The following is a 17,113-nucleotide window of genomic DNA, read 5'->3' on the forward strand; positions in this document are numbered from 1 at the left end:
GTTAGCTCTTAAAATCAATTGCAAAGGTTAAATTTAGACCTTTCTAGGGTTGCGACTCAGTCAACAAGGCCTAATTAGGCCTGCGACAAGGGTGGAATGCCCCTTTTAGGGTTGCGGCTCAGGCCTAAAGACCTCAATACCCTAGCGACTAGGCCGAAGAGGCCTCCAATTCCCTGTGACTGTCCTTGATGAAGCAAATGAACGATTTTGAGCCACAAAATTTCAGATTAGAGCCACAAAATTGACCTGCAAAGCTTTCAGATTGGAAATACTTGTGCAAACCCCAGTTTATGCAGCAAAAAGGCCCTTTAGGGCTAGCGACACCCCCTTGGAGGCTTAGCGTTGGAAAACTTGCACTTGGGTCTTGTAGATCAGGCCCTAAGAGGCCTAGATCAGCCTCTTCTAGCTGAACGCTCTCCTTGTTTGAGCAGAACATCCCCTCCTCAAGTGAATTTAGGCTCAAACCCTAGCCATCTAGGCTAGGTGAGGGTCTCAAGCCTCTTGCTTCAAATTTGTCTTTGAATCCTTGAGTTAATGGCACCTGCGAGTTAAATAAATAGAGCCAAGCCAAAAGAACTAGAAAATTCTAAAATAACAACCCCAAAATATTATTTTCAAAATAAGAAAGACAATATACAAGGGTTAGAAATAATTTACACAAGTTATTTACAATATGTACAAGAAAAATATTAGCTCTAATTAGCAAATAAATCATTTATAGCCCAAGTAGATTTTGAAAATAGGTAAGAGAAATATTTTGTTTAATGTCCAAGCCAAGATCCTGCACCAATAATCGTTAGATAGCTCGGAGTCCAAACAAGATGTGATCACGTCAAATTCCATGAACTTGGGGGATGTCCAAGGGATGAATATCTGAAGCTCTCTACACAAAAGATAGACTATTAGTTCCAGAGGGGTTCGATTCACACAAATAGACTAGAGATCTAGAGATACTTGCTAGATCTACCAACCTCAATGTGTTTACTCTAACCTAATACCTAAAGCAAGATACTTGTGCTAATAGATAATCCAACCACTGGCTATGGAACAATAATCTTCAGTTAAAGATAATTAGAGCATTAAGATCAATTCAACACATACCATGAATCATCAAGCGAGAGACACCTTGAATTGAAACCCCAAAGACTTTTTATTAAAAATATTCTAGCACAACTTAGCTCAGTACAAAATATTTTCAATCCAGTTCTTGTTACAATGAAGAGCTTGAAAGCTTCTTTATATAGAAAATGAGAGGGATCAACCCCTCCAAGTGGAAATAATGGCTAGTAGCATCGATCCATGGCTTGATCCTCGTGGAAAAAATTCGATCCCTTGATTAGATGGCACAAATCTCCAAAAAATTTCGATTTCCTTGTTCACTGTGCTAGAAGGTGAAACCTTCAAAATATAGAATTATTGTTACTTGTGCAAAATAATTCACTTCCGAGCCAAAAAAATTGATTTGCTAGAAAATAGTCTTCTTTGGCCCAAACAAATTTCTGGATTGGTCCATCTTGCCTTGGAAATGAGACTTTTATTTTTTATTTGAATACTTTCCTTTGAAAATAGCCTCAAATAATTTTTTGATGAATTTTCCACTTGGAGGGTAATTAACTTTCCCTTCATTTTATTTTTTTTGACAATTTCTGGCTTGATTTTAATTTTAATTTTTGCTAGAAATTTAGTTATTAGCCTCAAGAGGGGATTAAATATTTTTTCCACTCTCTAAGTGGATCTAAAAATTATTTTGGTATCCTCGATCAGGGTGTAAGTTGGAAAGATTAGGTCTCGCCACCGCCCATCGTTCACTATGAAGATCTCGAGGAGGTCCTCCACCACCCTCCACATGCACGAGGCACATGGAGCGGTGGCCTCGCGCATGGCCTCATTTAATGCCATTCTAGAAGGTGGTAGCATCATAATAGAGGGGAATGTTTTCGGCTTTTTTGCTGGTAAGTTTTGTAAGTTTCCTGTGCGGAAATCTTGTTCGAATTCGCTCTGGTCTGAGCAACAAGGTGGCTTGGGGGAGGCGTCCTTCGAGGTCCTTCATCGGGCATCGGTTCAATTACAGTTGGTTCAGGCCACCTTTCTCGGGTATGTTTTCAGTCTCAAACTCTGTATCCCTGCTTCCATGGCTCGTTATATATGTCTGCTGGTCTCCGGGAAGAATGGCTATGTCTTGAATTGGATGGTTTGGAAGGAGCACTACCCGGATTCTTATACGGCAGTTGCAAAATTGTATGAGGGTTCTTTCGTTTTCTGTACTCCTGTGTCTGTGTTCTTTGGAATTTTGTTGTCGCGTATGGGCATTTGTTGGGTAAGGCATATTTGTCATTCTTGGTCTTCTTGTTTTTGTCCCTGGCACACTGGATTTGTTTATCTTTTGAATATCTGTGGTTTAGGCCCTGAACCTTCAAGGTTACGATATGTGTGCGGTTCGGTTTATACTTATACCCTCAGCCATTCAGGGCAGAGTCGGATTCATGTTTCTTGGCTTTGGGACTATTTTTATTTCTGGTTTCCAATCTGCAACAGGAGAAGGAATCGGTTTATGTATCGGTCGTGGCCCTCACATGTGGTTACTTTGGCAGGTTCTCGGGCCCGGTGCGACCCCTGGAAGCATATTGCTCTTGGGTATAGGCTATCCTTGGGTCGACTAACAGGGTTCAAGACAGTTGACCTTAGTTCTTTCAATCATTCTTGAACCATGGCTCGTGCTACCTCTAGGAAGGGCAAGACCACCGGGGGTTCTCATGGTCGTGGTAAGCAACCGAAAGACTCCTCTGAGTTTTGTAAGCCCAACACTTCAGCAGGCAAGACCTGTGGTTGTAAGTCTGCCTCTTGCATAATTAATGAAGCTGCCATTGCCTATCATGAGGGCAGCTCTGCCCAGGTCCGCCAACTTATAACAGAGTGGGAAGATGAGCTTAACCAGAAAGCTGGTATACTGGATATTGATTTGGATGATTGGCAGACTCTCGTGCCTGACCCAGGACACTCTCGGGGAAGATCTTCTCAATATAAACAGATTGTTCATTTGTACTGGATGATGAAGAACCTCCTGGTTAAAGCTTTGGAGCATATCCCTTCTGGCTCGCCTTCGTCTTCTCAGAAGTTCCCGGATTATAGTAAGGATTTCCAGCAAATTCAATTTCAACTCCAAATGCAGAATGGCTGCCTCAGTTGCATCGAACAACATATTCCGTGCATCCCACAAACTGAGCTTCCAGGTTCAAGTGCGAAGGATCCTGCTCCTGTTGATTCAACTGATGATGAGTAGTTTGATGTTTTACCCCTTGTTTTGACTTTTCTTGTATGCAACAATTTCACACTTTTCAGCATGTTTACAGTTATCTAGAATCTAGGAAGTATAAGGATACTCAAACTTATTTAGCTTGGCTTGACAGACTTATAATATTTTGCTTTTGGATGGCTTATCATGCCGTTAGGTGGCCAACAGACCTGGTTTCCCTTTCAGCAGGTTGAGGCCACCTAACCAGTTAGACTTTGGTTCTAACTTGCGATTTTCTTTTTTACAGATGATGAATAGAAAGGTCCAACCAAGCTTACAAAAAAAAGAAAAATTTGGCAATGATGTTCTAATTATGAGGAACCATTCACCAAAAATATTCCTAGATAACACTTTTACATCAAGATATTACAAATTCAACCCTTAGAAGGGGAAATACACATAGACTCAGACTCTTAAGACTTAACCAAATTCTGCAACAAGACACATGATCTAGTATGAGAAAAATACATAGACTTGATTAACATGAGGACTTACCTAAGACCTTGTCAATGAGCTCCACCCTAGCTTTAGGGTATATCTGGGAGAAAAACTTTGCCAATTATCCGTGTTTACAACATAGATAATTTGGTGAGGTTACAAAGATCCCTAGAGTGAAACCCTTTGAGAAGAATCATAGGCTTACCTAGGTGTTGTTACATGGATTAATATTCATACTAGAATCATTTTTACATTACAAAAGCATAATTTGGATTACAATGATGATAATTTTGGAATGTTGACATGTACATGGTCAACACCTCCTATTAAAAAGATCAAACCCTAATCTCAAGTGAAATCCCTAATCTCAACGATTGAGATTAGATTTAACTTTATTGAGATCTATGGCCATGACTTAATCTTTCATTGACTTATTTTCCCTTTTTATAAAAAATTATCCAACAATTAAATAAAATTGCTTGAGTTAGGAAATTCATTAATAAACTGCCGCATGAGATAATTAAGGTGACTCGCCGCATGTCATGGCACCTGATTCATGCAGAATCACCTTCCAAGCTACAATCTCAATAGTTTTGCATCACAAAAATCCAAGAAATTGGTTTCTTTCAACTTTATGGTAATCTAAAAGTTTTGCTAAAGCAAAGTTTATATTTTAACACTTGTTTTTAATATTTATATCCATCTCTTTACTTGTCTTCGAATGTGTGGCCATATCTCTTATAGGGCCTGCTTTTAAAGGTTGTCAGGGTTCAGGGAGGATTCAGTTATAACTAAAATTTTAACTCTGTTTATTTTCAGGTACACTGCATTCTATGTACTCCTATGTGTATTGAGTCTCTTCCAGTATTTTCTCACATCTCTGACACCACCTGGGTAAGAATGGACTCTTGGTTACTCACTATAGTGGTTTTTTAATATACAAACATATCTGGCTCCATGGATCTTAGAATGTGCTGTTGAAGAAGTGCTTGATTGCTGGTTTATATCTTAGGTATGTCGTTGATGTACTGAAAAGTCAATCTGGAGAGGCAAACATGAAAGGTGCAAGGGATTCCATGCCCTGGTAAGATTCTAGGATGGAAATATGAACAAGTTTTTTGGTTGTCCATTGATTGCAAGTTTTCTTATGTGGCTTTAAAAAACAGCCCTGCCTCAAGCAAAGAAACTCTTGTGACCATTCATGCTGAGGGTCCTAGTCATGCAACAACTTCGTATGGAGTCCCCAGTGTCGTCAGAGCTAAGGCAGACGTAAACCCATCAATTCCTTCTGCAAGCAGGCAAGTTGTTTTTCCTTCATTGATCACTACATGGTTAAAAAGTACCAATTGGTTGTGCGCCAAACAAGTCTCTTTTGCTGCCGTCTTGTTCTCTGTTCTTCATGCTCATATTAGAAGCAGTAGGCTACTAGGCACAATTGAAAACATTACCATATGTACTTCCACTTGTCCTTTACTAAATTAATTTTATGTGACATGAGATTATGGTCTTGCAGAAATTCAAGATGCGCTTACTGTCATGTCTGGCAGGTAATTGTTCAAATGATGTTATTATTGAATATTATTTCTGAATACTACAGTCAGGAGTAGCAGATATTGATAAGTTTCGAAACAAGATTTTCTTAGCAAATATTAATTTAAATTATCCCATGTTTGGATTGAAATAAATGAGAGAACAAACCTGACTGGGAACCATGGTTTCCTTTGCAGGAAATGATTGAATTCAAATACCTAAGTGTTGCTGAATATGAAACATGCATAAATTTTTCATGTGTATTTAAGGCATCATGAAAAATGCATATTACAGCTACCACATCAAACTTTGTAACTAGAATTTGTTTTAATTACATGATCAAAAGTTGCACTGTTTATTAGGTACATTAATCAATCCATAGCCTTGGCCCTTGACAATAGTTGTTTAACATGGCCATCCATGTGCAAAATAAAACTAAAACTTTCTTCTAATTGTTTTTCTGTCATAATTAGTCCAATGGATTTGATTGAACTTGAATATTTTGACAATGTGCGTGCGTGTGTGCTGTTTATAAGGATATTTTCATGCATTTAAAGTACTTTCTCTCACTATTAGTAAAGGGATACTTATAAAAGGATTCAACGAATCAATCAGGCTTGACCCTTCAACAAGTTGTTGATCAACTATTATATAACAAGGCAAGCCAAGGTCCAAAATCAAAATCAAACTTATCTTCAGGACTATATAGAACAGAAACACTTTGGTAAGGATTTGGCCAATTTTCCCTTAGTTGAAGTTTTTTTCGAAGTTGTCTCAATCGCAAGCATCTTTCTATATGGTGTAACTGTAACTGGATAACCATAAATTTTTTGTTTTTGTTGTCTTTCTTTCCTTGTTCAGAAGAATGGGATTTTCCATTAAAATCCACTTTGATACAACATCCTAAGGCTACTGCTACTTCTTGACGTTCCTCTAGCTGTGGTTCTGATCATTATCCTCCATTTAAAAATGGTAAACGAAACATAATCTGGGTTTACCAGAGCTATAGCTAGTTTTACTACGATACAATGTTGCTTCTGCTTATAGCAATAGAAAGTATCTAATATTGTCTTTTAGGAGGCTTTGCTGTACTTCTACCTTACAATTTATTGTAAATATTCTGTGAGTAGCTTTCTCCATCTGAAAATATTAGACCTTGCCTATGGAAGAACTCAGCCTTTGAGCTATGTCACCCTATGATCAACTTATCCCTTCATTCAAGGATTGCTTTAATTCATGTGGCTTGGCCAATACTTAAGAAAAAATGTTTAATGATGTCCAAAACTGGCTCCTTAATGGAAACCATCTCCCCTCACACTCCTAGAAGGCCCTGGACTTTGTTTATTGTTAGAAAATCAGAAAGCAAGAAAGATTTTCTTATTCTTGATAATTACTTGTGATGTCCTTGACTTCTTATTAGGTTTCTTTATATCTTCTTTCTTTTAATTCATCAAGCAATTACCAAAGCAATAGCACATAAAAATGGACATCAGATATATGCTCATAGCCAGGGCAAAACCCCTCTCTAGGGGAAAATGCAGTCAATAATTCTTCCTTCAATAGTTTTCCGGAGATATTCCAAGACTCTAGACCTTGACACAAACTTTCCTCCACAGCAAGTCAGCCTTCCTCTTCTCTTGCAGGTTATCCTACTTGACTTGGCAGCAACAACAACAATAGCAGCACTTTCTTCAACCCAACAACTTTGAACTTGCTTTGGAGACTTCGATCTTCACTGAAAGACTTCGATCTTCACATAGGAACTTCGATCTTGGCCCAATACAACTTCTTGAGGCAGCAACACCCAACAACAACAACTTCGACCTATACTTTGATCTGGCAGCAACAACATGCGGCAACTGGTTACGATATCAACAAGGGAACTTCGATCTTCCAAACCAGGGCATGAGAGAGAGAGAGAGATATATGCACCAAAATTTCGATCTTCCTCCCTTCCTTCTCCTAGACCAAACTCACACTTCCTTTTCTTCTCTATTTCGCACTTCTTCTAGCTTCAAGAGATATTGAACTAGCTTGTTGAGTGAGTGCTTCAAATGGAATTCGAACTGCTTCATTTATAGTCCTTTGGTGAAGTCGAATAGCCCTCTTTGAGGCCAAATTGATCATCTTAGGGCTGACTTGGTGTGGAGGCAACATAATTCATATTTGACTCAATACTTGACCTTCATATTTGACTCAATATTTAACCTTTTTACATGATTCAAAAGCCCAATAAGGGTCTCTTTAAAAGTACAATCATTCTCTTAACTCAAAATAAATCTTAGAAGTCCTCAATGGGGACTTTGACCTAAAACATGATGACCCAAGCATGAAACCCATGCTTTAATAAGTCATAATAATAGTAATGATTTTTTTCTTTATTCTTTTGACAAGTACATAACATGATGACTCAAATACATATAATGAAGACCAAACCTAGTTACATTTTCCAACACTCTCTCTTAACTAGGGAGGTATTCATCATATACAAGTACAAGGAAGATCTCAACTATATGAACAATGAAGAACTTTAGGCACCACAATGCCATGGACTGGATTCCTGACCAGGGCAATCTATCCATTGGTCTCTCAATAGTTTAGGCACTGCAATGCCATGGACTAGATTCTTGACCAGGGGAATCTATCCATTGGTCTCTCAATAGTTTAGGCACCGCAATGCCATGGACTAGATTCCTGACTAGGGTAATCTATCCATGTGGGACTAAGATGGACTCAAACTTTCAGCCTCTCTAGGTACCATTAGGCTTACTTACTAACCATCAACCCAGGGATCCAGGTATGTATCCAAAAACAGATCTTATAACCAACACCACCTTTCCAACTTCGGGACCTAGACATCAGCACAACGTGTTGGCCATATGTCCTCCTAGGCAATGCTTCACTCACAATGCCTCAACACTCCTTGATCCAGCAAATCAGGATAACCAATCTCTCCCAGTCAATCTAATTGGTAACCAACATGCTATCAAAACCTTTTAGAGATTCACTTGTACAAACACAACCCTAATCAATAATATACTTTCACATGTACATAATCAAATACAAACCTTTGGGGTCTTTCAGACAACTGATGTTGCTTCTCAACACAGTAGTACTATCAACCGAATCTTTAACAAAAGATTCCTCAATCATACATTTTCCTTTCCTACTTCATATACAACAACATATCTTTCAAAAAGCATTCTCCAATTTAAACTATGCTATGCCCTTTCAACCAGTGAGCTTCCCTTTATCCAGACTCCCTCTTAATCTCAGAGAGATCTCTCTTATTCGGGCTCCCTCTTAATCCAGGGAGATCAACCTCTTTTCTTCGGCATCGGAGAATCTAACCATTTCATCAGAGTTATCATTACCATGCTTATTCACATTATGCTTATCATATCAACGAACATCTTCACTATATTGATGATTGTGTACTTGCAGAACTTAGATAACAAGTACAACCAAATCTATAGAAACATGAAGTTAGCTATATCAGAATTACAAACACATTTCAACCTTATATATATATATATATCAGATACCCAAACTTAATTACAAACAAGAGACCCATACTCTTCAACATCTTGCTAGGGACTTTGTCATAAACCCTAGATTACGTCATGTTAAGTTTAGGTATGTTCTATGCTTAGAGCAATTAATTTCACAGTTGCCTCAATATCTTTTCCAGATTAGCAATCACATCAGCATTAAAGTAAATTGCAGATAGAACATAAACATAAATCGCAAAAGACAAGCCAAGACAAGAGGACACACGATATGACGCTAGCCATGGACAAACCCCAATGTGGGGAACCCTTTGTCAAATCTTCTTATATGATCTTCATTAGTTCAACACAGAGAGAGAGAGAGATAGTACATTTACAACAGAAGTCAACACTTTGACTTATCTAGATAATAGCATAGATCATCTCTAAGAAGATGATACATGAGATCAGTTGAAAACATGCTGCTTCAACTGATTCTCCAAGGTGACTCCTTCACCTATCATCGTGTTGCATCTCGTCATCATGCTGCACCTCACCATGCTGCACCATGTTGAACCCATCAGCACAATGCTCCATCTCATCATGCTTCATCAATCATGACAATACCCATCATTGTACTGCATCATGTACCATCATGTGCCATTGCTGCACCTTGTTTTGCCACCATGTGCTTGCTGCATCTTTCTTACCATACTGTTGTCCCAATTGCTATTGCAGCACTATGTCTTGCTGTTGTCCCAATTGATATTGTAGCACTATGTGTCTTGCTGCTGTCCCAATTGCTATTGCAACACTATGTCTTGTTGCTGTCCCAATTGATATTGCAACACTATGTGTTGCTGCTGCCCCAATTGATATTGCAACACTATGTGTCTTGTTGTTGTCCTTCATATTGCTGTTCTTCACCTTTTAGTTGCTGTGACCATGATGACTGGTTAGAGCACCAAACACTGCTGTAACAGTCCTTCAATATTCAACAAAACAACCCTAAAATCTGCGGTCCTCCTTGTGTAGGTGTTCTCCACTTCGTTGAAGTTGTAGGGCACAAGATAGCCCTCAAATTTGCCTATGCTACCCTTGGCTGTGGTGGTATGGCCTGCGACCTACCACACAGCAATATTGTAGGTTTACAACAACCTTCACAATGATTTATTCTACACAAAATAGTCTTTAAACAACTGCGGTTTAACCTCCAGCCCTGCGACCTTCTCTGCTCATCAACCAACCCTTCAACGTATTAGAAACAACCCTTAAATATGCCCTAGAACAGTTTGCTGTACCTCAGCAACTCGGCCTCCCCGTTAAGAATGCCCATGATGCCCTTAAGCTGTCTCTCCTTGCTGCGGTTAGGGCATTTCTCTTTGCTGTTCATGATTGTGTTTTAGGCTTCCTCTGGACAACATATAGCTAGGGCATCATTATCATCTTCATGTTTGTGTTTTAGACTTCCTCTGGACAGTGTATAGCTAGGGCATCATTATCATCTTCATGTCTGCGTTTTAGACCTTTCTCTGGACAACGTATGGCTAGGGCATCATTATAAGAGTGGCTAGGGCATCCTTCTTGACCTGCGATTAGGGCTTCATCCTCTTAGATTTCTATTGCCACTAAAACCCAAAACAAGTGGAGAGAAATCAAGAGTGAAGTGTGTGTTTAAATGACTATCAAGTCATCTCCTTTTATACTAAAACGTTGAGCACATGAGGGGTTTATTTGGTTGCTGGCCGACCTTGATGAATCGTCTTATAATACAAATAAATTCATAACTCCATGAATACTTATCGGAATCGGATGATCATTAGATCAATCCTACACCTCTCGATGAGAGGGATCCAAGAAAAATATTAGCTGCCATAAATAAGATGACCCACATGGAGTTTGGCCCTAGGTGCCAATTTTAACACTCACTCTCAACTAGGGAGAACTCCATCCGCTGATCCATATGTCCGACTGTACTATCTCTACCATCAGTTCCCTGCATTGCTCTGCTGAACCATGAAGAAGAATAATTGTTCGAGAATGCCTCATACCATTCTCTACTGACCTGAAGTTAGTGTTATTGATCCCATATCAATATCGCAAGAGTGTCTCAAACCACTCATACTGATCCCAGATCAGTTTCATTGATTGCAGATCAATGGAGGTCATCCTAGCATAGGGAGTACGGTAGATACAACGATGCTTCCATTGATAGTACTACTAATGGTCCCTAACCCCATTTCCCTACTTATTGATCAGATGAGAGGTACTTCCCATGAGTCCTAGACTGCATGCGTAGGATGCCTCGACAGGAGAACTAATCATCCTGTCCACAGGAGAACGAATCATCCTCTCCCACAATCGCCACGGGAGAACTAATCATCCCAGCCCACAGGAGAACTAATCATCCTGTTTCATAGCTGCCACGGGAGAACTAATCATCCTGGCCCACGGGAGAACTAATCATTTTGTTCCACAATCGCCACGGGGTATCACAGGGGAAGGTTGAACCTGTCACCCTGTACATAGCGCACCACCAGGGGAGGGTGAGTCGCCTTGTGGTTGTATGTCGCTCCAAGAATTACCCTGCCCCCCTCTGGAGCTCCCAAAGCTCAATGCGTGCATCATACATGACCCTCATAAGAGGGTCACTGAACGACACCAAGTCGTTCTAGGAAAGTCAAGAATTTGACCTTTCCCAGGGGCTTCTTAAAAAATATCGGCGACCTGCTCATTTGTACCGATATGTTGGAGCCTTCTCGCTCATCGACTTACCATATCCCAGATAAGGAAGTATCTGATGTCTATCTGTTGGAGCAATCATCGAATACAAGATTATTCAATAATCGAATCCCCCCTAGTTGTCACAGAGAATCATAGTGGTATTCATCACGTGTACAAACAACTCACTGAAGAGCTTCCACAACTAAGCAGCTTCACACGAGGTCATACTCATAGCTATGTATTCGGTCTTAGCGGTGCCCAAAGCAACCATCTTCTGCTTCCTGCTCATCCATGATATCGAAGCAAAATCCAAAGAGAACCAACACTGAGAAGTGCTGTAGTGATCCTCCACACTGCTTGCCCAGTCATTATTTGAATAATCATGCAGCTTCATATTTCCTCCAGTGCATCTCAATCCATGAGAGATTGTACCCCGAAGATATCTCAGAAGATTCTTGGCACCAATCCAGTGAGGCTCAACCAAATATGAGCTCACCATGCTAATTTCAAAACATATATCCGGACGAAAGTTCACCAAGAACATCAATGCAAATGAGTTTATGAAACTCAGAGGCATTTTCCAAAACTGGTTCGGCGTCATCAGCATATAACTTCTGAAAGTTAAGTTCCTCGAGGTAGTCACGAGCTTGCAGTTTACCATTCCAAATCTGGATTCCAACTCCCTCTTACTTCTGCAAATGAGAGGGTCTGCACCTGTCAGAAAGAGGTCATCCTCAGAAAGTGTCAGTATGAGAGGTCTATCATCCACAGCCTTCAAGCAAAGGTTTGGATCGGCTTCACTCCTAGTGAATCTCAACTTCATCAGAAAACTATCAATCCTCTCATACTATGCCCGATTTGTTTTGCTTCAAGCCATAGAGGGCTTTCTTCCTCCTACATACATGAGATTCCCGATCATGAATCTCAAGCTCCTCGGGTTGTTCCAAACCTGTGGAACTGCTATATGAGGGGAATGGAACCCTTGTAAGATTTTCCTTCAGTACATCTCAGACATGTACCTTCATGCTCCTTTTGAATTCAGGCATCCCTGTCACCATCTGACTCATATCGGGTAGCGCCCGATAATAAGTAGACTTCAGTGCTATAGATGAGATGTGACAACTGACATGGTCCCCAATGGACCATCCTGCAACTTGATACAAAAGCCAACCCTGAACTCAAAAAATATCTTTGAAAATTCTATTTTCAAATACGTACCTTTCCATCGATGAATGCCACCCTGAAACCTTTGACTTCCATTGCCGAAATGGACACCATGTTCTTCTTGCGATTAGGTACATAAAAGAGATTCTGTAAATGAATCGAGTTACCCTCATTCAATTGAGGGGTAACATTTCCTACACCCTTTATGGGATAGGTGGCATCGGCTCCAAGTATAATCCCACGACTGTTTCCATCTCTTACCAAATTCGAGAGAGCATCCTTCTATCCGATGAAGTTCCTTGAAGCACTATAATCAATAAGCCAAATTCCCACAAAATCTGGAGCAGAGGGCCAATACGAGATCACTTTATCTTGTTAGAAACAACTTCCTCTGAAGAGTCGGCCATTTCCTTGATGACCTGCATTACCTGTCATTCTTCTGATCATTGAGGATGTCCCTGGAATGATTGTTATCATCATTAGGTGATGTGTCCCTGCCATTCGAACACTGCTTCGCATAATGGCCGAATGATCCAGGTGGATATTGGTGGCCACCTGCCAAGTCCACCTGGACCCCCACCATTGTCCTTCTCAGCATTTTCAGTTTCCTTAATTGTAGCACAGTTTACTATTTTTAGCAGTTTTTCGGGTCCTGAACTTCCGGAGCCGTTTTGAGGCCCTAAACGACGTTTTTTGGGAAATCTGGGGGCAACATGGGTCTATAGACCGATGTTGCCCTTCCCAAAGTGGTAGTTCTCGGATAGATCTTTCTAACGAGCTATCGTACGCGTCAAACGGAGATCGTATGCCAAAGTTACGACCCCGGGAAATTGATGTACCAATTTACCCAAACGGGGCCCACAATTTGGCGTTTCATCTTCTAGGGTTAGGTTTCGGGATGTGAAGGGTTTTCCATTGTTTCTCAACAATAAATAGGCCTTCGAGCCTCATTGTAACACAGTTCAGAGGCATGTAGCCATCACATCTCTTCTCAGAGATAAGCTACCATCGCCCTAGCTAGTTTATTTCCATTTCTGTTTGTAAGCATATTTCAGTATTTTCCATTAATGAAATGAAGTATTATTTCCGCTGCATCTTTGTGTACATGGTTATCTCTGTAATTTGTTGCGTTCCTGTTTAAATCCGGATCAGTGGTATCAGAGCGGTCTGCTTTTTCTCTGTTTTTCTTTGCATGTCCCCAACAAGGTCGGGATATAAGGAGTTAGGGCTTGAACTGGTTGAACCTTTGCAAGACCAGCCTCGCAAATCCCGACGGCCTCCCATGGCGGACGAGAAGAAAGACGAGGGGGCAGGAGATCCCATCAAAATCTTGCTCGAAGAAGCGCTCGAGCGACAACGGAACGCGATGATGGACAGCTTTGCGCAGATCCTTCAGCGGCTACCCAGAAGCGGCGCATCTGCTTCCAGCAGCTCCTCTGGAAACGCCACACCCTTTAAGGTACAAGTTAATTTTGAAATCCCCATATTCGAGGGTCAGATAGACGCCGATGCCGTAGATAAATGGTTAAATCTGCTAGAGGGTTATTTTTCTGTTCATGAATTTTCGAGTCGGGAAAAGATTGTTTTTGCCCTTCTCAAAGCAGCCCCCCACGTCAAGGACTGGTGGGAAACCTACTGCGAGCAGAAGGATGAAAGTACTGGCTCACTATTTTCAGCCGCACCCACCTGGGATTCGTTCCGGGATGCCATCAAGGAGCAGTACTACCCTGTCGGAAGCTATGAGGATGAATACATAAAGTGGACCACGCTGCGGCAGGGAAGGGACCAAGACGTGCCGGAGTTCACCAATCTTTTCCATACCCTTCGCACAAAGTTGGGTATCAAGGATTCGGAGCAACATTTGATACTCAAATACCGTGGCTGCCTGCACAAGTACATCCAGGAAGAAATACAGTTCCTAAACATCCCCTCGCTCGGCGCAGCATACCGGTATGCCGTCAAGGTCGAGCAGAAGTTTAAACAAAAGAAGCGAGACTTTGGATCTGCGAATCCAAAGCAGGGGAAAGGTGCCCCTAAACCACAGAACAAAGGACAAAGCCAAGGCGGGACAGCCCAAGACAACCAGCCGAAGCTGCAAGCAAAGAGCAATGCCGCGAAGCCGAGAAAGGACACTGGAAAATGGTGCGAGTTCCATAAGAGCTCCACTCACAACACAAGTGAGTGTCGGGCCAAGCAGTCACTGGTGGCTGAGCTAAAGGTTTCAGAATCAGATGCATGTTCCGACTCTGAGTCAGAACCCGATAAGGGGTATGAAAAAGGGAAGCAGATCATTGATGCGGATCCCAGCGCCACTGTTGCTACCGCAAAGATCCAGAAAAATGAACCCGAAGATCCAGAGGAGGAGGAGCGTCTCTTCCACTCCCAGATGTGGGTAAAGGGCTCCCCGATACAGTTCATTGTTGATAGCGGGAGTCAAAAGAACCTCATTTCGGCAGAGGTCGTGAAGCGGTTGGGCTTACCGACCACAGCACATCCACAACCATACACCATTGGGTGGCTTCACCAAGGGCGAGATCTTCGCGTGAGCCAGCAGTGTCGCCTTCCATACAACATCAAGCCCTTCACGGATGAGGTATTGTGTGACATTGCTCCCCTTGAAGTTTGTGATGTATTACTAGGACAACCATACTTGTGGAAGCGACATGCTGTGTATGAATCAAGGCCCCGTGCTGTTATTATTACATTGGGAAATAAGTTGTTCAGGATACCAGAGGTAGCACCACCTGCCGCCATCTCTTTGATTACTGCAAAACAATGCAGTAAGATCATTTCCAAAACCAGGAAATTTGTTTTCCTGATGATACGCCCTCAAGGGAAGAAGAAGACAGTGGCCGCGGCCTCCAAACGGGGTCCCTCTGCACGGCAGCTACAGATGGACAAGATTGTGGAGGAGTACGAAGACATCTTCACCTCCCCGGCAGGGGTTCCTCTGCACTGTCAAGTCAAGCACTCCATCGATCTGACCCCAGGTGCGCCGCTACCCAATGGACCAATTTATCGGCGCTCCGTTCTGGAGAACGATGAAATCAAGAGGCAGATTCAGGAGCTCCTGCAGAAAGGTCACATCCGTCCGAGTTCTTCGCCCTGTGGGAGCCCGATAGTGTTGGTACAGAAGAAGGATGGGACGTGGAGACTCTGTATTGACTATCGGGCGCTGAACAAGATCACTGTCCGTAATAGGTACCCGATCCCGCGGATTGATGACCTCCTAGACCAACTAAAGGGGGCGAAATATTTCAGCAAGATCGATCTGAAGTCAGGATATCACCAGGTACCAATTGAACCCTCAGATGTGTGGAAGACTGCCTTCAAATCCAAGGAGGGCCTCTTCGAATGGTTGGTCATGCCTTTCGGATTGACGAATGCTCCTGCAACCTTTATGAGGCTAATGGATGACATCTTGCGGCCATTCACCAACTCCTTTGTAGTAGTATACTTGGATGACATTCTGATCTTCAGCCAGAGTTGGGAAGAGCACCTCCACCACATCCGACAGGTTCTCCAAACACTGCGGCAACACAAGCTATGTGCCAATTTGGAGAAATGCACTTTTGGCATGACCGAGGTTCAGTATCTGGGATACATCATTGATGAACAGGGGGTGCATGTCGATCCAGCCAAGGTCCAAGTCATTCGGGATTGGCCCTCTCCAACCACTCTAACAGAGCTCCGCAGCTTTCTAGGTCTTGCCAACTTCTACCGCAGGTTTGTGTTGGGATTTTCTCATATTTCTTGGCCCTTGAGTCAAGTCACCAAGGGCGGGGCGAAAGCAAAATTCTTTTGGTTGAATCTCAACAGAAGGCATTCAGGGAGTTGAAGGATCGCCTCTGCACGGCACCAGTGCTCGCGTTACCAGATTTACAACAACCATTTGAGGTCGAGACAGATGCCTCTGACTATGCTATTGGGGCAGTCCTTACTCAACATGGACATCCAGTGGCATATCACAGTGAAACACTTTCAGACACAGTCCGGAAGTACCCCACTTATGATAAAGAGATGTATTCCATTGTACAGGCCTGCCGACAATGGAAGCATTACATTTTGGGGAAGGAAACGGTCATCCACACAGACCACCGACCTCTGCAGTTCATACAGACCCAAGGGAAATTGCAGAATGATCGCCATCAGAAGTGGTCTACATACCTGCAACAGTTTCACTTGAATATCAAGTATAAAAAGGGCAGCACCAATAATGTTGCAGATTGCCTCAGTCGACCACCGATCATGGCGCTAACCACCGTGCTCAACTCTTGCGGGCACGAGACTTCTGATTGGCCACTTCTCTACAAAAGCGACCCAGAATTCGGCCACACATACCAGACACTCTTGGAGGGTCGGCAGGTTGCAGATTTTCACCTCCAGGATGCCCTATTATGCCACCTCGGTCACCTTTGTGTTCCTTCAAGCGAGCGTGCCAAGATGATTTGGGAAGCACACTACAGTCGGGCTGCTG

At 42.1% G+C, this 17,113-nt stretch overlaps 1 protein-coding gene across 2 annotated transcripts in view; it reads left to right on the forward strand.

Moving 5' to 3' along the window:
- The window catches only part of LOC149214388 (DHHC-type zinc finger family protein), a 260,641-nt gene that overhangs the window by 44,259 nt on the left and 199,269 nt on the right, over nt 1-17,113 (forward strand). For both annotated transcript variants that reach the window (XM_089392284.1, XM_089392285.1), the window contains exons 3-6: nt 4,550-4,624; nt 4,743-4,814; nt 4,897-5,028; nt 5,244-5,277. In XM_089392284.1, coding sequence (XP_089248410.1) covers nt 4,550-4,624; nt 4,743-4,814; nt 4,897-5,028; nt 5,244-5,277 — 313 coding nt within the window. The remainder of the gene's footprint in view (nt 1-4,549; nt 4,625-4,742; nt 4,815-4,896; nt 5,029-5,243; nt 5,278-17,113) is intronic.

This window comes from Pinus tabuliformis, chromosome 1_1 (genome assembly GCF_031772625.1).
Source record: "Pinus tabuliformis cultivar Carrire ecotype Pingquan chromosome 1_1, CPIR1, whole genome shotgun sequence".
NCBI classification, from domain to species: domain Eukaryota; kingdom Viridiplantae; phylum Streptophyta; class Pinopsida; order Pinales; family Pinaceae; genus Pinus; species Pinus tabuliformis.